The sequence below is a fragment of the Priapulus caudatus genome, unplaced genomic scaffold (genome assembly GCF_000485595.1).
Source record: "Priapulus caudatus unplaced genomic scaffold, Priapulus_caudatus-5.0.1 Scaffold193, whole genome shotgun sequence".
Lineage (NCBI taxonomy): Eukaryota > Metazoa > Priapulida > Priapulimorpha > Priapulimorphida > Priapulidae > Priapulus > Priapulus caudatus.
The window spans coordinates 329,149-349,085 of record NW_014577254.1 but is presented as its reverse complement, the minus strand read 5'-3'; the positions used below and the strand labels follow the sequence as shown (position 1 = coordinate 349,085).

Below are 19,937 nucleotides of genomic sequence, written 5' to 3'. Positions count from 1 at the left end.
AGCAACAGCATCATTATCAGCAGTAGCAGCAGCAGCAGCAGCAGTAGTACCAGCAGCAGCAACAGCATCATTATCAGCAGTAGCAGCAGCAGCAGCATCTTCAAATGCCGTCGACGACGCGAAGGTTGGCAACCGCGACGTATCATTGATTCTGTTTATGATTTGATTACTGCGGCGATCTAAGTTACTATTGGATAATATATAGATATAATTCACGACCACGCTGAAACTGCTGAGCACGTGGATAGCCGCAGTAACATTGTGACACGTCAAGCATTGTGTGTCTGATTTACCGTTAAACCGTTGTTGAAGCTGTCTGTCCCCATAATGTACTCCATCATTCGGCACACTGCACCACCCTGCAAGACACATCGAAGAAGCGTTACAAAATTCAGCTTCAAATTTTTTTCAATAATTAGACTAATGATAAATAAGTACGGCCTCATGTCCCATCGGGGGAGTCCAAGAGGATAAAATGAGAGGAAGAAGACCAATAATTACATATTGCAAAATTACACATTATTTAAGTTGATAGGGATCCCAATCACGTTACCCCCACGTGATATACTAGGGGGTTGAAAGCTCGAAGAATCGGTAAAATATTATATCATCATCATATATATCAATTAAGCGCTAAAATAGACGGTATAGAGGTGAAACATTACATTGCATCAGGCTAGGAGGTGGGAATCATACACGTACATATATATACACATAGCACGTAGTTTCTAACGCCGCCTCAACAGCCATCCGCGTTGTCCTTATTTGAAATACCAGAACCAGTAGTTAAAGAGAGGACCAAGGGTCACGGGCTTTAACACTTCATTATGTAGCCACTCTATTCTAACTGTACAATATATCAACATAGGAGCATTTATCTTGGCAGTTACCAGTCATGCACGAACAAACATATGAGCATATATTATATTATAAGGCAGTTTTAGAGGTTCGGCGACTTATTAATGTAAGATCTCTGGACAGAGATTGTAATAGTAAACTATACTTCTGAATATAGGCTGTCTCTTTTAAATGCATAATATCAAGATAATGGCATTTTTTTACAAATAGCAAGCATGCGTGAAAATGCGCAGTTTTTTCCCTTGGTAATTAATGCTGAATATATTATGTGATTAAATTATTTCAAATCACGTCTCAAACGTTAAATAGTGGACGATACCTTGTCGTACGTAATACTGTCAAACATTGAGCTGATTTCTGACGGCGTGTTGATGACGTCGTCAGGGACGACGAGTGCTCTGGCAGAGGGGACAGAGTCTAACCGCATCACAGACTGTAGGTTATCAACTACGAACTGCTCCCACTGCAAATAAGACAATGCAATTGAAGGAATGTGTCGAATCATAAATAATTTTGCGCAGTCATTACACGTTGGGGGATTTACGTTTATTTTTTTCATTATTTGTTTCTACAAAAAATGAAGGTGGACATTTCCCCCAATCATCTTCCCTCTGGAGGTCATGACCCCTGTGTCATACATACTAGTTTCCACTCCGGTTCTATCTTGTCGGCCCCTTGCCACTCTAGGAACGATGCGAAACCTTCGTTCAACCAGATGTGTGTCCACCAGTGACAGGTGACAAGGTTTCCGAACCACTGAAACACGGTTACGATGCTGTCAGTCCGACTGCCAGACAAAACAAGTAAATTTAAATAGGTGACAGCATTGCAGCGGTTGCTGCATTGATGCTAAGGTGCTGCATAGCCATATATGATCAAGAGAATTTTCTATTATGGACTTTTGATATGATATGCTAAATAGGTGCCAGCGTTTGCAATTCCAACCTGGCATGGTGCGCCACTTGCTGGTTACATGGGTTTATGCACGGTTGTTTTTACGCAGGAATAAAAATACAAGGAAATCACTATAAGCACTGCATGCCTTATTCTACGGGGTATTCTGATGGGTATGGTTTAATATATCTTGAAGGTTTCCAAATGAGGGATTCAGGGCGCCCCACTTTTAAGCTAGCGTTGTAGGCTACGGCAGAGTCACCTGGTGAGCAATCTCGTGACCGATGACTGTCGCTCGGCTCTTGTGTTGCGAAACTGAATCCTTCTCCGTATCATAGAGCATTATACCTTCTCTGTACAACACCAGTCCCCAGTTCTCCATGGCACCACCCTTGTCCGGCACGGCAACCAAGTCTGAGTAGATACGCAGAGCAATGTTAATCGTAGTCAACCAGTAATGCGAGCATGCGTTGTCATGGAGCACGTCCAAGCTTGTGCGTCGACAGAAAGTGTGAATGTCATAAAAAATTCTAACATTATGTTTTTGACCTACATAACAAACTTTTTAGAATACGCTATAAACTATACATATTTCTTGCATACGTCTTTTAATTATAGATGTATATCTTTAATTTCAAATAAGGGCTAATAAAAAAAAAGATGTGTTTGAAGAGGATGGCCTTTATACTTATGGCGTATAAACACATTACCAGATTTGTCCATGGGATACAGGATTCGATAATGATGTTCAAAGAACTCGAGAATGTCCTTGGTTGCTTGGAGGCTGTATTGAGCTTGATCGATCCGGCCCGGTTGCGAAAAAGCTCTCACCTAGATGTGAGAAACAAAGAAAACACAAGACTACTGTAGCAGGTGTGGAGTTGTGTTATTGTTGTGTTACATGTTTCTGTTCTCTTCCTATTTCAGTGTCGTTGAACATTCTAGAACATATTTATGATGTGACAGCTAGCACGAGTCATTCTTTATGTTCAACGACATCACTGAAGAACGATGCCTACATTCGAGTCCCCCATCGTCGAGTGCGACTTCATCACCCAAGACGTTAGTGATGCCCTGGCAATCGTCATTCTGCAGATCCATGCCGGAGCCGTGCATCGACCTGCCCAAGCCCCGATCACGTGCTCAAGGGCCCCTCGCATAGAGCGCCCGCGTATTGACAGCAGCGTGGAGCCGGTTTCAAGAACATGGAAAAGCATGGAACAACTTTCTGCGGCGTTGGGAACTCTTTCGCGTCGGATCGGACATAGACGACAATGCAGCGTCTGATCGACTCGGCGACATGGTGCTAAAGGCAGACCCCGCGCTCGTCAGCCGCAGTCTCACCGAGGTCCTCGCCACTGTTCGTCACTTCGCTGTCGTTCCTGTCGCCATCGGCTACATGAGAGCTAAACTGCTCCAACTGCGCCAGGCACCTGACGAACAGTTCCGGGCCTTCGCCGCTCGTGTTCAAGGCAAGGCGGAGACTTGCTCTTTTACCACTGATTATACGTGCACCTGCGGCACGGCCGCGCTGCCGCGGACTATAGCTCATTATACTGCTAAGCAATAGTGAAGCACTATATATAAATATATATTGCGACGTAAATATTGAAACTAGCAGATATAGCAACGTCAAACTAAATTAGCAAACTATTACTATGCTTTTTCATTTAGCGTTCGGTATGCATATTAGATATTTAACCGCAGTAAACAGCCACGAAATTTTGATATCAAATAAAATAATATAAAGGATCTGTTACTTAAGTTTTGGTTAAATATTTGATGTAATAATAGAAGCTCGACTATAGTAGGCATACCTGTGTTCCGTGCATGGTTTCGGTTTCGATCATAGAAAAGTCGCAGACGACAAATGCGTTGAGGTAGGTTGGCATAGGGAGGGTCACACCAAACCGGTCTATCATCCATTCCCCACTGCAGACACGTCAGCCGAATACAACATAAAACATATAAAATACATTACAAACACACATAAACAGATATTGCGGAAATATGGGTTACCTATACAATACTTGACCCTTAAATACACCTCGGTCTATAACTCTTCTGCACTTTTTCTCTCTCTTGCCCTCTCACTCTTTCCATATTCGCTCTACTTCCCATTATTTCTATTGATAACCCTTGATGTCACGCTCTTTTTCTCTCATCTCTCATTAGAACTACTTTTGGCTCTCTTCCCATTTTCCTTATTCATTCTATGCCGTTATTTATATGTATCTTTATGTATGTAAATATAGATATATGCAAAGAAATTGCGTACGTAATTTACTTTATACCTTGCAGAACTAGATAGCAATGGCGTGTTGTATAGCGCAATGTGATGTTTCTTCCTCCAGATAACAGCCTCGTATGTCGGAGAAAAACTCGGCTCATCAAAGCAAGGGAAGACTCGTCGAGCTGAGGTCGATTCTAGCTGGCTAGCCATGTGCCACCTGCACTACCAACAATGCTGTCACAATGACGTCACACTGTCAACGCACGCGGGCATGGACGTGTGACATGTGTGACGTCACGCTGTCAATGCACGCGGGCATGGACGTGCCTACCCATGTATATAGCTCCATAATGTTGGTTGTGTCTAGTACACGGGTTCGGGTATAGTACGTTACATGGGCATGAAAGTGTGTGTGTAGAGGGGGCGGGCGGGCACTCATATAACGTTTCACCGAATGCTCTTAAACATTTCCAATCTGTTGCCGAAATGGTATTCAAGTAAAGCACACAATTACAAACATGTGCTCTTCACCGGATCCATGGATTACAGATACTACTTAAAAACGCATTATATACACTATACTGCATACACCGCGTCCATACATCCATTTGCATTATACCTGAGAGTTAGATAGGTATGAGCTATAAATATGATCAGGAATGAATATGTTTCTATTCACCTCTGATATTATCAGGCGTGTATAATATAGATATTATCAAGAGCTAATAATACCTCTTATTAGGTATTATTAGCTCTTGATATTATAATAGTTATATATCTTATACCCCTAAACCTTATAACGCCTATACCTTATATTCCTAAACCTTATAACTTCTATACCGTATACTCCTAAACCTTATAACTCCTAAACCTTATAACTTCTATACTCCTGATATTATAATTAAGTTACTGGACTAACTCGCTCACATTTCAGTTCCGTTTGCAGACGTGTAGCTGCTCAGATATATACCATTCATCGCGTTCGGATCCTTAACTAGTTTCCCCGTGAATTCCATGTACAGGTAGTAGGTTGCACCGACGTTGAGCTTGCTCCGTAGATCTACCATCAGGAATTCTCGCTCCGCATCGTAACTTGACGTGACAAACTCGGGTACGGCTGCTGCCGTGTCGTCATTGGCGGAGTACACCTGTATGGCGGACACCTCCAGCCGCCGCGTGTGCAGGTAGATTCTGTTTGTCTCCTTGTCACATCGCACGGTAATGTTAACGTTTCCTAGAGAAAGTAAAATAGGAAATGCAGTTGACAGCTACCGTCGGTTATCGTAATCAATACATCATCTAGCTGGGTTTTACACTACCGACTTTATGTTGCCAAATTGGCGAGTTGGACCAATTTCCTAATTCGGCAACTCCGAGTTGGCGAAAATAGAACATGTTCTAATCTCCCAACTAGTTGCTATTGACCAGTAGCTCGCGCGACTTTTGCGTTTACACTGCCAATTGTCGGTTGTATATTGGGAAGTTTGTCCAATTCGTCAATTTGTCTGCATAAAGTCGGTAGTGTAAACCCAGCTTAACGTCGGCCGAGCCATCAAGTTTCTTTGACAAAAAAACCTGCAGATTTAGTTGAGGAAACACGTTGTTCGAAGATATTAGATTATTAGAAGAAAGAAGTTATAGATGAAAGAAATGCATGATGACAAAATAGCAGCTGACCGCATGGTAGATTAGCATTAGATCAAGAACGAATAATACATTAGCTATTATTAGCTCTCGAGTTAATCATGAGCTTAGTGTTATTAGCTCTTGAGTAGATGCAATACACGGGCAATTCTAAACGTGAAAATACCTGTGAAATAGAAATCCTCCGGGTCCATGTCAGCTGGATCTAGGTAAGGCTTCAGTTCTATCGCGTAGTGTAGAGGCGTTACCGTGTCTGGGGTACGCCACCCTGCAAACAGCAACACTCATTATTAGCATATATTATCATATCATTATCACTGTTAATTACTTCTCATCTCACTCTCACTCTTTCTCTGGCTTGCTCGCTCTCTTCTCCTATCTCTCTGTCTGTCTCTCTCTCTCTCTCTCTCTCTCTCTCGCCCCCTCTCTCATTCCTCTTCTCTCTCTCTCTTTCATTCCCTTGCTCTCTCTCTCTCTCATTCCTTTTCTCCCTCTCACACTCCTTCTCTCTCTTTTTCTCACTCCCCCTCTCTTTCATTACTTCTCTCTCTCTCTCTCTTTCACACTCCCCTCTCTCTTTCTCTCTGTCCCTCGCACTCCCCCCCCCTCTCTTTAATTCCTCCTCTCTCTGTCACACTCCTCTCTCCCTCTTTCTTTCTCAGCCTCTCGCTCCTTCTCTTTCTTTCTTTCTCTCCCTCTCTTTCATTCTTTCTCTCCCTCTTTCTTTCTCAGCCTCTCGCTCCTTCTCTTTCTTTCTTTCTCTCCCTCTCGTTCATTCTTTCTCTCTCGCTATCTTTCTCTCCCTCTCGCTCCATCTCTCTCTCCCTCTCGCTGCACCTCTATTTGCCCTCTCTCTCTCTCACCGTCGTGCTTAGTAGGGGGTGGTGACGGCGCCTCCCCGCAGTCCGGCACCGTCAGACCAACGACGAGTCCTGACGCTGTCACAAGCACAGCTGCCATCCCAGCGATGAGCAGCATTTCCCACGTCGACAGCCAACATCCCTTGACGTTGTCGTCTGTAACTACGACGGTAGCTTGCTCTCCATCGACATTCTCCTGACTCTCTAATGCCACCTGCGAAGAGCTCACTGTAAATTTAGCGCGAGCCATCACCGACGTTTGCTAGTACAGTGCTTCGTCTCGGTCCTATTTGGGTTTACTGCAGCACATGAAGGTGGCTCTTGTCAATATGAACTTTGAACCACCTGTGTTACATATCGCCTTCGTTCAAGACGTCTTCGCACACATGCGGATATTTAATCGGGTTCGGAATTGATCGTAGCTGATTCTGGTATCAAGAAGTTCAGTGTCAGATAAACGCTCGCTGTTAGATAGGCAGAGCAGTTGGGTAGTTGGGTTCGCCTTGACTTAAGCAATATATATATGTATATATATATATATATATATATATATATATATATATATATATATATCAAGAGCACATATCTGTGAGATCATTGACGTGCACTCGAATAGATGGATTTACAAGGTTCGAGATTGGAACGCTTAACTAAAAGCAATTTTTAATCATGAATATTTTGTTTGAGAAAACACAGATATATGTGACCATAACAAATGTTGCGATTCATGAATTAACGTTTACTTATTTATGCCCATCGTCAGTTATTCACTGATAAAAGGTGCTGCAGTAATTGTAAGAAGACGACATTTTGTTAGCAAGATAATTCGTGCTAGTCTTATAGGTTATCATCATGATCACGGTGCTTATGTTAGATAAATATGACAACATAACTGATTGACAATACTAAACAAACCTGATGCAAATAGGTCAGATCATAACTCAGCCTAGTAATGACAACTCTTGTTGACTGTGAGAACGGACTGCACTCAACCAAATCCTACTTTGGATACTCCTCAGGCACTTTGCAACGTTGAGGAAAGCTTGAACTGATCTATAATGGCTCGACATGAATAAAGAGACGGGAATTATAGTAAGGAAGAAAGTATAGGAAATTGATAACGCTAGGCTCCTTCTTATAACTATCCATTCACCTCCCCAACTTAATTTTAACCTACCCTCCATCCACCACCTCTATCGCCTCGCTTACCTTCACATTCTCTTCCCCTTTATGTCACCCTCTGATTAGGCCTTATTTATTTATCTCTTCTCCTCTCTTTCCTTCTTACCTCTTCCTCATCGCCTCTCTTTCATTCTCACCTCCTCCACCTCTTCATCTCCTCTCTTTCATTCTCATCTCCTCCACCTCTTCATCTCCTCTTTCATTCTCACCTCCTCTACCTCCCCCACACCTCCTCCCTCTCATTCTCACAGCCTTTAACTCTCCCTCATCTTCTCTCTTTCATTCTCACATCCTCTACCTCTCCCTCACCTCCTCTACCTCTCCCTCATCTCCTCCCTCTCATTCTCACCTCCTCTACCTCTCATTCTCACCTCCTCTACCTCTCATTCTCACAGCCTCTACCTCTCATTCTCACAGCCTTTAACTCTCCCTCACCTCCTCTCTTTCATTCTCACCTCCTCTACCTCTCCCACACCTCCTCCCTCTCATTCTCACAGCCTTTAACTCTCCCTCATCAGCCTTTAACTCTCCCTCATCTTCTCTCTTTCATTCTCACCTCCTCTACCTCTCCATCACCTCCTCTCTTTCATTCTCACCTCCTCTACCTCTCATTTTGAATTCGGGGAGGTGAGAATGAGAGGTAGAGGAGGTGAGAATGAGAGGTAGAGGAGGTGAGAATGAAAGAGAGGAGGGGAGAATGAGAGGTAGAGGAGGTGAGAATGAGAGGGAGGAGATAAGGGAGAGTTAAAGGAGATGTGGGAGAGGTAGAGGAGGTGAGAATGAGAGGCAGAGGAGGTGAGAATGAGAGGTAGAAGAGGTGAGAATGGGAGGTAGAGGAAGTGAGAATGAGAGAGAGGAGATGATGTGTGCTCTCCTCTACCTCTCATTCTCACCTCCTTTACCTCTCCTCCCTCATCTCTCTAATCATCACTGCATATATCTCCTCATCTTCCTTCTCCGCACTTTTTTCTTTTTCCAAAATCGTGTACATTCTCTACCTCCGTCATGAACTTTTCCTTCTCAAACTGCTCAGGAGTTACGATCTCGACATTTATAATGTCAGCGAAATGATAAAAGATTTGGCAGATACTGCATGGGCGTTTGTTCACAATATAAGCAAAATTGTAACGACGAATCGGGCACCGATAATTTTACAAGTGGCATTATAAATGTTAGATATTTCTCATATCACATTACTCGTGAATATCTTCTCTATATTTGTAATTTGAAAGCAGGCAGTGATTTTTGGACACATTTTCCACGCAAAGCTACTCGTGAATATGTGCTCTTTACTCGTAATAAATCATTTCAACAGAATAATTCCTAACACTGAAGCGCTGAACAAGTTAATATTAGATACCTATCATCACTTTTATTATTATGCACAGAATGTTCGATCACATTTATGAAACTGAAATTCTTTAAATGAGTCGAAAAACAAAACAAATAATTCTAACACGAATTACGACAGCTTTATTTGTAAATATAATTTAACTGCATTAAATAGTAACACATTGAACATATGTCACAACTATCCGCCTTTCGCAAACTGATGATATCAAGCACAAGTGTGACAGAGTGGTAATGGACCGGTGACGTCAATCTATTACCGCTGACGACACGTTGCCTAGAAGACAGATGTCATTGCTGTCGAACAAATTACCAAAAATTATTATATTAATTATTAATATTATTATAATAATTATATATATATATATTATAATATTATTAATTATATTATTGTTCTCCAGAAAATACAAACAGGGGGGTCGATCTCGACTCCTAATCAGTGGGATTGTTGGTTTCGCATTCATTAAAGGACGTTTCCGAACGCATCTCTCGTGCCAGCGTTGATGTCTGTCAGCCACTGCACCAGCTCGGCCTCATTATTGGCCATGTACACGATGTTTGCTTCTACTCTCTCTTCAGCAGCATCCCACATTTCTTTGAATTCGCTGTCCACTGCACCGGGATTCTCACGGAACTTTTTGACCTAATGTTGTATAGAAACATTAAGACTGAGAGGAGGAGAAGTGGGCGAGTGATGAGCGAATTAAGCAAGATAAATGAGAAAAGGAAAGCCTATATATTGTGGTCTACAGGATAAATGAGAAAAGCAAAGCCTATATGCGGCAGCATAAGTTGTCTAGTTATAAAATCATATTCTAAATTAAATCATATAAATTCATATGAAAGATCCTCTAAATATTGGTTCAGCGAAATGAGCAGAGGGAGGTGCACTTGTATTGATTCACAATATTATATCCTATTGAATTATATTTAAATTATCTATTATATATATCCATTGGATCCTATTTAAAAACAAGAGGTCTTACATCTTCAAGCTCAGTGTCTGTGTTGAAACCTGTTGTAATGGCTGTCACAACCGAATCGAGTCTTGCCTGCTCAATCCTGAAGGTAAATCAAGCATAAGGCTACAATAGAAGATCTCGCACGATGAGATCATTGTGAGAAAAATCAAGATGGCAGAGAAAACCCGCACGGCACCGCTACTAATATAATTCAATTAAAAGATTATGACGAATGATAATCGATGGCGCGAGGCATGTACGGGTTCGCACACACGCATGCACGACACATACAGACGTCATGGTGGATCCTGGAGGAGTTGATTGGTGTGCTCGTTACGAGCATGCATGTACCTTTTATTTATTGCGATGAAATTTGTCTGGACGAATTCCCACGTCAGGTCCCGTCCGGCAAAATTAAGAGCCGTGTAGTACATCATCCTATAGGCATCATCCTTATTTTCCAGGTTAGCATCATTGAGTGCCAGTTCAAGATTCCTGCAAATAGAAACTTAATTAGGATTCCTACAGCAGTAGCATGGACTTGCAAATGATGTCTCTTGTGAGAATTTATCGTTCCAGAAGTTGGAGTATATATATCATGTTTATTAATGATTTATTTAGTTTAATGTATAGAATAGTGGAATATAGTGGGATGGTATACTACGATAATGTATCATATATATATATATATACACACACATATGTATATATACTTTCATTTAGAACCCACATAACATCGTTACTTATTAAGAATATCCTCCTCCGTTGAACAGGATAGTCCGTAGAGTAGATTACTGCGATCCTGAGGCGATTTATTGTCAACGAAGGTATCCCAGGTCAACTGCCACTCTAGATCTGAACCCGCCTTGATTCCGTTGCAGTAGACAATGGAACGATAATCCACAGCGATGCTGAAGCATATGTTTATATATACCCGTTAGATTCATTCTAAATCATGTTGAATTTCATACGACATGCTTTATACACAATATATATAAATATATATATATATTACAATCAGACCCTTATATATTGAAAAATATTCCTTAATGAAACCAAGTTACCTGTAAAATATTATTTAGATTTCATTCGAACAAATATAAATTAGATTTTTTGATTCTTGAATTTTTATTTAGGGTTTACTTGACGAACCGGGCATGTAAAAACCCACCAGGTTGGTAGACCTATGACACAATACGTTTGCTCAATGAAACGGCAGGGTGCGAAATTAACGGGAGTCCGGAGTCAAATACTCCTTGGTTTATACTGTCGGACTCCCGGATTTGACATATGCAGGAGTCCGTGTGACTCCCTGAAAATTCTGCTATACTAACTAGTTTGTTCCAGAGCACAGCCTCGCGAAATGACGGTATTTTTTCAGCAAATATCCAAAGAAAATGTAGCAGACGTACATCGCATAAATCTTCAAAATAAGCACATGCATTATTGTTGTTATGCTTTAGTTTTTAACTTCACACTGCGGACTCCCTCTTTTTGAGGGCAGGGAGTCCGTTGGAATCCCTTGTTCAAAAGTTCATTTCTACCCCTGAAACGGTTTAAGATAATTGACTATACGGCATAAAGCAGCAAATATGAAGACTTGCTTTAATTCACTCACGGATTCTGTGTTCCGGCAGTTACGCTTTCTTGCCACTGTTGGAATTCTAGCAGAGCTTCGGCGAGACATTCAGTGTTGCTATATTTACACGCAGTTGACGTCGCTTCAATGCGCAGATTCCTACCCACGTGGTGGTAACGAGAAATATTGAATCACTCAACGAACACGCGCGCATACGCACATGCACACACACACGAGACAGAGGAGAAAGAGAGAGTGAGAGAGAGACAACAGGTACCATACGCGCGAGCAATCACATACGCACACGCAATCACACATAAACACCCTCACCCCACCCATCCACATACATACACGACCGCACCTATGTACATACATCTATTATATGTGCGGTTTATATGAAAATCTTATTATTTAATTTAAAACAAATTTAATTATTTAATTTATTAATTCATTAAATTAAATTATTCTGTGCATACGTGAGGAGATGATCTGTCTGGTCTTCGGAGACATGCCAGCCATAGGTGTTATAGAGCAAGTCAGTTCTATTCAACATGTATGTCTGAAACACACAAAAAGTCCATATAATTATATATACATCCCAAACATGTACTATTTTACATGTATATGCCATATTTTTCGCGTACAGATATTTTCGCGAATTCAGACTTGACGGACAATTTCGCGAGTGGTTAATTTCGCGGTCGGTGAATTATGAAATATTCTGTATTATTCGGTATGAATTATTCGCATGTTGTTATTTTCACGGTCGGGACCCGTTCGTGAAATTCGCAAAAATTAAACCATCGCAAAATATACAGCATATACAGTATTACACGGTATATGCGCTAAACTATGAAGTCGAACATTAGTGTCTTCACAAACTACTAGTTAATACAGTCGATTACACGAAGTCTAACGATGAACAAGCAAGGAGTGTAGCCAAATGTTCCTCAAGTGTAAGCATTTGATATTTGACAGCTGTTTACATTCATTCGTTTATCCATTATGAAGCTTCATCTATATATCCATATACACATCTATCAATACATCGATTGAATAATCAATCTATTGGTTTTGCTCTTTATCTCTTTTCTCTTTAGCCAACAATACGTTATATAGATATACAGTCATACAGATATATTTATATATATATATAGCTCTACAATGTGACATTTACACTGAATAAATCTGCATTGGTTGCATCTCTGCTGAGCATCAGATCTACATTGTCCATGCACGTCAGCGCAGTCTTCCACGGTATGTACTCTGTCTCGTCGTCCAGGTACTCAGTCGTCCTCATAGCTCTAACCTGACTCATGTCCATCGAAGCGCTAGTGGGATAACAGAGTTATTGTTATTATATGTAGGGACGTAGCCTAAGCACTGGTGGGATAACAGAGTTATTGTTATTAGATGTAGGGATGTAGCCTAACACTGAGTGGGATAACAGAGTTATGTTATTAAATGTAGGGATGTAGCCTAAGACTGGTGGATAAACACGAGTACTTGTATTAGTGAGGGATGTAGGCCTAAGCCCTGGTGGGATAACAAGTTACATTGTTTATTAGGCTCTTAAGCTAAGGAAGTAGGCAAGGCACTGGGATAACAGAAGTTATTGTTTATTAATTAGGGATGTAGCCTAAGCACTGTGGATAACAAGAGTTATGTTATTCAGGTGTAAGGACGTAGCCTAAGCACGGGGGATAACAGAGTAATGTATTGAGGTGTAGGGACGTATAGCTAAGCACTGGTGGATAAACAGAGTCTATGTAGTATAGTACGGGACGTACGCAAGCACTGGTGGATAACATAGTTATGTATTAGATGTAGGATAGCTAATAGCATGGTGGGATACAGAGTTATTGTTCTATATATGTAGGGATAGTAAGCTAAGCACTGGGGATAACAAGTTAATTGTTATTAGATGTAGGGGATGTAGGCTAAGCAGCTGTGGGATAACAGAGTTATTGTTATTAGAATTAGGGACTAGCTAGCACTGGTGGGCATAACGAAGTTATTGTATTCGGTGAAGGGACGTAGCCTAAGCACTGGGGATAAGCAGAGTAAATGTTATAGATGTAGGGACTAAGCCAAGCAATGGTGGGATAACAGAGTATTGTTATTAGATGTAGGGACGTAATAGCCTAAGCATGTGGGATAACAGAGTTATTGTTATTAGGTGTAGGGAAGCGTATAGCTAAGCACGGTTGGATAACAAGTAATGTTATTAGATGAGGAGGTAGACTAAGAGCACTGGTGGAAACAGAGTTATTGTTATTAGGTGTAAGGGACGTAATAGCCTATATCACTGGTGGGAATAACAAGTTATTGTTGAAGGGTTAGGAGTAGCCTAAGCACTGGGGATAACAAGTTATTGTATTAGATTAGGCGTATAAGCTCTAAGCACGGTGGGATAACAAGTTAATTGTATTATATGTAGGGAGTAGCCTAAGCACTGTGGAAGATAACAGAGTATGTTAATTAGAGTAGGGATTAAGCCTAAGCACCTGTGGATAACAGAGTTATTGTTATATTAGGTAGGGAGTAGGCCTAAGCACTGGTGGGATAACCAGAGTTTTTGTATTAGGTGTAGGACGTATAGCCTAAGCACTGGGGATAACAGAGTATTGTTATAGTGTAGGATGTAGCCTAAGCACTGTGGGATACAACAGAGTTATTGTTATTAGATTAAGCGGACGTAGCCTAACACTGGTGTATACAGAGTATTGTTATTATATGTAGGGATGTAGCCTAAGCACTGGTGGGATAACAGATTATTGTTATTATAGTGTACGGACGTACTAAGCACTAGGTTGGGTATTATTAAGAGTTATTGTTATTAGGTGTAGGGACGTTAGCACTAAGCACTGGGTGGATAACAAGAGTATGTGTTATATAGTGTAGGCTAATGCCATAAGCACTGGTGGGATAACAGAGTTATTGTTATTAATGTAGGACGTAGCCTAAGCACTGGTGGATAACAGAGTTATTGTATATTATGTAGGGAGTAGCCTAAAGCATCTGTGGATAACAGAGTTATTGTTATTATATGTAGGGTGAAGCCTAAGCACTGGTGGGATATACAGAGTATGTTATTATACTGTAGGGAGCGTACTAAGCCGGGGGTATAACAGATATTGTTATTAGATGTAGGGAGCGTAGCTAGCATGGGGATATAACAGAGTTATTGTTATTAGTGTAGGGACGAGGCCTAATCACTGTGGGATAACAGAGTTAATGTATTAGATGTAGGACTAGCCTAAGCACTGGTGGGATAACAGAGTTATTGTTTATTAGGCTGTAAGGGATGATAAGCTAAGCACGGGGTATAACAGAGTTTGTTTATTAGATGTAGGACGTAGCCTGAGGAAATTCTAGAGGGGTGCGCCAATCATATTGGCGACTGTCTCAAGATGTCATGAGGGACAGCCCTCATTCACATGGCATTTTGTGCGAGCGAGCGTGTGGATGATGGGTCACGAATATACGTGACGATTAAGCCATTTAGGTTATTTACATCTCATTATTTACTCTAGTTTGCTGTAGAATAGACTACAAGTCGAACTTTCACGGCTTCTCGCATGCTAGTTACGCCTTCACATACAGTCAATACACCCGGCACGCACGCACGCCACGCTGCACACACACACCGCGCGCACGCACGCAACACACACCGTCACAGCACCACACACACACATGCATGCACGCACGCACACGCACGCACGGCACGCGCACACGACGGCGCACACACACAACGCACAGCACACGCAGCACTGCACGCATCGCACACACACAGTCGCAGCGGCTTTGGTGTCGCACCACACCACACCGCCTCTGCGCAACCAGCTGCGACGCAAATGCGTCGTCGATGAACATCGCGCGGTTCTTGACGTCGACGTCCGTCCTGTGGCTCTTCAGCTGGTCGACGATCATGTTAAAGTTGTCGTCGTCGTATTGGACTCGTAGAACATTGCCCGCCTCGGCGTTCACCAGAATCCACTCGTCGTTGCCGGGATGCGATCCACGATGGACACTGTGAGTGTGAGTGCAAGATCCAGATTCAGATTCAGAATCTTTATTTAGCACATAACTTAGTTACAAAACAGCAGGTGTATGAATAGGTATAACATGAGAGTATAAATAAAAAAGAATGGTAAACTTACTAACAAATGAGCGCTGTGTAGTACAGTAATAAAGATACAGCTGTACTTAATCTACTATCGCTGATTTTATCACGTTATCATGATATGCGTCAAGCGCCGGAGCGATGTGGTGTGGGGAGGGTGGAGGGGGCTTAATAGCAAAAACATTCAGTCCTGTGTTAAAGCAACAAATCCATGTAACCTCCTTCTTGAGTCAAAAGTTATCAGAACTACTCTTCGCAATGTCAGTGGAAAGTAACATTCATGTCCTTCAACAAATAAAGTGATAAAAACGGTAGTCAGTGCTGAAACAAAAAAGTGACTCAAGGTCCTTAAACCATGTTACAGAAATGTCTGAATCTGACTTTCTCCACTGCCTTTGACCTGTGACTCAATATTCGCGCTGGTGATGTTTCTCCCCATCACACTAGAGCGTCAAAGTATTAAGAGCGTAGGTCAACCGTTGGATTGAGCCGAATTCCGTATTCCTTCCACTATACCTTAAGTTAGCGGGGAAATATTCCCCCTCCTGACACATCTGACGCTTTGACCATTGACCCCTCAAATTTGACATACCCTGAGTCTTTCGCGAATCCGACAGACTAACGCAAAATCAACACTGAGCGAGTCGGTTAAGATATCTGCCCAACTGTTGACGACTGCAGGAGCAATCATGCGATTCTAACAAGCGCATCCTGACTTGTCAGCTGAGCTAAAAGTGAATAGAATTACTTAATTGTAAAAAGTGGAAATATTTTTTTTACTTTTACTATTTACGGTGACGTAGTCACTTTAAGGGTACAGTCAGGGTTACGGACATGCATGTACCTCTGTAAAGGGCATTAGAACATAACTGCTCATGAAATTGATAATTCATACTGCATAATTGATTCACATAACAATCATTCAAATGACATTGTAAGCTCTTTAATTAGCGAGGTACCTTTCGTAACCTGGACTGTACTGGATGGAGAACGGCATGAAACATTAAGGGTTGACGCATTCGATTATTAGTTTATTGTTATAATGTTATAGTTTACAAACATATTGTTCCTATATAAAAATAAAATTGATTTCTGTTACGGGAAAAAAAAAAAAAAGTATGTTTTTTTTTTATACTGTCATTATTATTATCATTTATACTAGCGTTTATTACTACCTGTGTCGTTGATGCTCCAACTCTGATCTGGTTATCCCAGTTCAGTTCATCACACAGATGCAGATGAGGAGAACCTCATATCTCCTGACTAAAAAAAGAAAATTTGCACAGTCATAAATTATGAAATGCTTAAAGACTATGGTACTATACGCGTTTAAATCACATTACGCTAAGAGTGACCCAGAAACATCAAAATATATACACATAGTTATAGCAGCGTTTAATTTATCGTCCTGCATACAGATAAATAACGACAGGTGTTAGATAGCTAGCAAAATATATAGCTACGAAAAAACTAGTTCCCCGCCCCCAACACAACAGTCAATTTCAATTAGTACAAGAGTTCCATCGCAGGAATACGCACAAATATTGTAGCAAAGAATAAACCTGCATAAACTATTCGCATGTATCGGATACCATCCATCAAAGACATGCAATTATAAAATAGCATTCATTAAAGTAGTTTGCATGTACAGGAATCTCTCTGTGTAAAGTAGTTCATGTGTACAGGAATCTCTCTGCGTAAAGTAGTTCATGTGTACAGGAATCTTTCCGCTTAAAGTAGCGCTCACTCTAGTTCGTCCATGCGAGCAGATCTGACAACCTCGTCTAACAGGAACCTCTGCTGCGTCGCTAAGACGGTGCCGGCGGCATAGTCTCTCGTGACGGTGATGAGAGGGTAGCCGTTCTGCAGCGTCCATGTGTCCATGATTGTCTTCATGTCCCTGCCGTCAAGCAGCGTGTCCGTGATGCCCTCCTCGTCCGCTTGCTAGACAGAAAATAAACACCAGGGCACGAAATTAGCATGGGCACACCGGCATATGCCGCCAAATTATGTGGAGGGCCAGTAATATTCGCAAAACACTGGCCCTCCTAGCCGGTGGTTTCAGCCGTGTTAGCGAGTACCTACATTTTTATTTATAGCATTAAATAATGAGCAAATAGCCTACATTACTGTTTTACCTGAAGGATATCACGCCATACTTTATCAACATTTTATAAATTTGAAATCGAGAATGCAAGCGTGAAACACGACATTGACAAAAACACTTCGGACATCATTCACGATCTGCATTACAGTCTGTTCAACAGCTACTATGCGATGCCGCACACTACAACATATTTCGGACAAGCAAGAGTCAGTGAAACTAGTCTTATCTTTATTTTTGAAAAAAAACAAAATTTGAGAGGGCTGGTAAATTATGGTGATGGCTGGTAAAAAAACTGCTGTTACCAGCCTTCTGGACCGGTGCAAAAAAACAATTTCATGCCTTGAACATATGCGGGCGTAACGTCTTAGGCTAAAGTTGGGTGTACACTATTTCAGTGTCATTCACCCTCGAGTCTTTATCACAAAATTTCATTCCCCCGCGACTAAATTTCCTCATGTGTTATGGTAAGTTTCATTCACCCCAAAATAATTTCATTCACCTTTCGATGAACCATTCACCAGTTCAAGAAGCACTGCTCTAGGCTAATGCAGATAATGGAGTGACAGCCGCTTCAAACACAGTCACCTTGTTATCCCGCCACTGGTGAGACCTTCTTGATGAGTGCATGCACGTACGCACGTGTACGGAAGCGCATGCCATTTACATGTTATCGGAATAGACGCACGTACGCATGGCCATGCATGCACTCACGCACGAACGCATACATTTACATGTTATCGGAATAGACGCACGTACGCATGGCCATGCATGCACTCACGCACGAACGCATACATTTACATGTTATCGGAATAGACGCATGTACGCATGGCCATGCATGCACTCACGCACGAACACATACATTTACATGTTATCGGAATAGACGCATGTACGCATGGCCATGCATGCACTCACGCACGAACACATACATTTACATGTTATCGGAATAGACGCATGTACGCATGGCCATGCATGCACTCACGCACGAACACATACATTTACATGTTATCGGAATAGAGAGAGAGAGACAAAGGTACCATACGCGCGGAGCAATCACATACGCACACGCAATCACACATAAACACCCTCACCCACCCATCCACATACATACACGACCGCACTATTGTTAATACATCTATTGATATGGTGCGGTTTATATGAAAATCTGTATTATTTAATTTAAAACAAAATTATTATTTAATTTATTAATTTCATTACTTAAATTATTCTGTGCATACGTGAGGAGATGATGCTGTCTGGTCTCGAGACCATGCCAGCCATAGGTGTTATAGAGCAAGTCTAGTTCTATTCAACATGTATGTCTTGAAAACACAAAAAGTCCATATAATTTATATACATCCAAGAATGTACTAATTTTACATGTATATGCCATATTTTCGCGGGTACAGATATTTTCCGCGAATCAGACTTGACGGACCTTTCGCGAGTGTTAATTTCGCGTCGTGAATATGAATATCTGTAATTATTCGTATGAATTTATTCGCATGTGTTATCTTCACGGTCGGACCCGTTCGTGAAATTCGCAAAAATAACCCATCGCAATATACAGCATAATACAGTATTACACGGTAATATGCGCTAAACTATTGAAGTCGCAGCATTAGTGTTTCACAAACTACTAGTTAATACAGTCCGATAGCCACAAGTTCTAACGATGAACAAGGCAGGAGTGTAGCAAATGTTCTCAAGTGTATAGCATTGATATTTGACAGCTGTTTACATTCATTACGTTTATCCATTATGAAGCTTCATCTAATATATCATATACACACTCTATCATACATCGAATTGTAATAATCAATCTATTGTTTGCTCTTACTCTTTCTCTTTACAACAATACGTTATCTAGATATACAAGTCATAGCGACTATATTTATATATATATATAGCTCTACAATGTGACATTTACCTGAATAAATCTGCATTGGTCATTCTGCTGAGCATCAGATCTACATTGTCCAGTGCACGTGCAGCGCAGTCTTCCACGGTATGTTACTCTGTCTCGTCGTCCAGTGTAAGCTCAGTCGTCCTATAGCTCTAAACTGACTCATGTCCATCGAAGCGCTAGTGGGATAACAGAGTTAGTTGTAATTATATGTAGGGACGTAGGCCTAAGCACTGTGG

The 19,937-nt window shown here is 41.4% G+C and overlaps 3 protein-coding genes across 3 annotated transcripts in view; all 3 read right to left on the bottom strand.

The window, feature by feature from the left end:
* The window catches only part of LOC106807058 (aminopeptidase N-like), a 10,201-nt gene extending 3,462 nt beyond the window's left edge, over positions 1 to 6,739 (bottom strand). Inside the window, exons 1-10 of the mRNA XM_014809285.1 lie at positions 6,493 to 6,739; positions 5,796 to 5,897; positions 4,913 to 5,219; positions 4,047 to 4,202; positions 3,570 to 3,684; positions 2,463 to 2,583; positions 2,015 to 2,166; positions 1,501 to 1,614; positions 1,178 to 1,321; positions 294 to 359 (exon numbers count right to left, since the gene is read on the bottom strand). Coding sequence (XP_014664771.1) covers positions 294 to 359; positions 1,178 to 1,321; positions 1,501 to 1,614; positions 2,015 to 2,166; positions 2,463 to 2,583; positions 3,570 to 3,684; positions 4,047 to 4,202; positions 4,913 to 5,219; positions 5,796 to 5,897; positions 6,493 to 6,739 — 1,524 coding nt within the window. The remainder of the gene's footprint in view (positions 1 to 293; positions 360 to 1,177; positions 1,322 to 1,500; positions 1,615 to 2,014; positions 2,167 to 2,462; positions 2,584 to 3,569; positions 3,685 to 4,046; positions 4,203 to 4,912; positions 5,220 to 5,795; positions 5,898 to 6,492) is intronic.
* A 2,339-nt stretch (positions 6,740 to 9,078) lies between these two features.
* Positions 9,079 to 19,937, bottom strand: part of LOC106807060 (aminopeptidase N-like) — a 15,457-nt gene continuing 4,598 nt past the window's right edge. Inside the window, exons 2-9 of the mRNA XM_014809287.1 lie at positions 15,415 to 15,595; positions 12,740 to 12,901; positions 12,039 to 12,121; positions 11,602 to 11,721; positions 10,727 to 10,894; positions 10,335 to 10,478; positions 10,008 to 10,083; positions 9,079 to 9,664 (exon numbers count right to left, since the gene is read on the bottom strand). Of these exons, the coding sequence (XP_014664773.1) occupies positions 9,485 to 9,664; positions 10,008 to 10,083; positions 10,335 to 10,478; positions 10,727 to 10,894; positions 11,602 to 11,721; positions 12,039 to 12,121; positions 12,740 to 12,901; positions 15,415 to 15,495 (1,014 nt within the window). The 5' untranslated portion in view covers positions 15,496 to 15,595 and the 3' untranslated portion in view covers positions 9,079 to 9,484. The remainder of the gene's footprint in view (positions 9,665 to 10,007; positions 10,084 to 10,334; positions 10,479 to 10,726; positions 10,895 to 11,601; positions 11,722 to 12,038; positions 12,122 to 12,739; positions 12,902 to 15,414; positions 15,596 to 19,937) is intronic.
* Positions 17,432 to 19,937, bottom strand: part of LOC106807057 (aminopeptidase 2, mitochondrial-like) — a 6,612-nt gene continuing 4,106 nt past the window's right edge. Inside the window, exon 3 of the mRNA XM_014809284.1 lies at positions 17,432 to 17,632. Coding sequence (XP_014664770.1) covers positions 17,432 to 17,632 — 201 coding nt within the window. The remainder of the gene's footprint in view (positions 17,633 to 19,937) is intronic.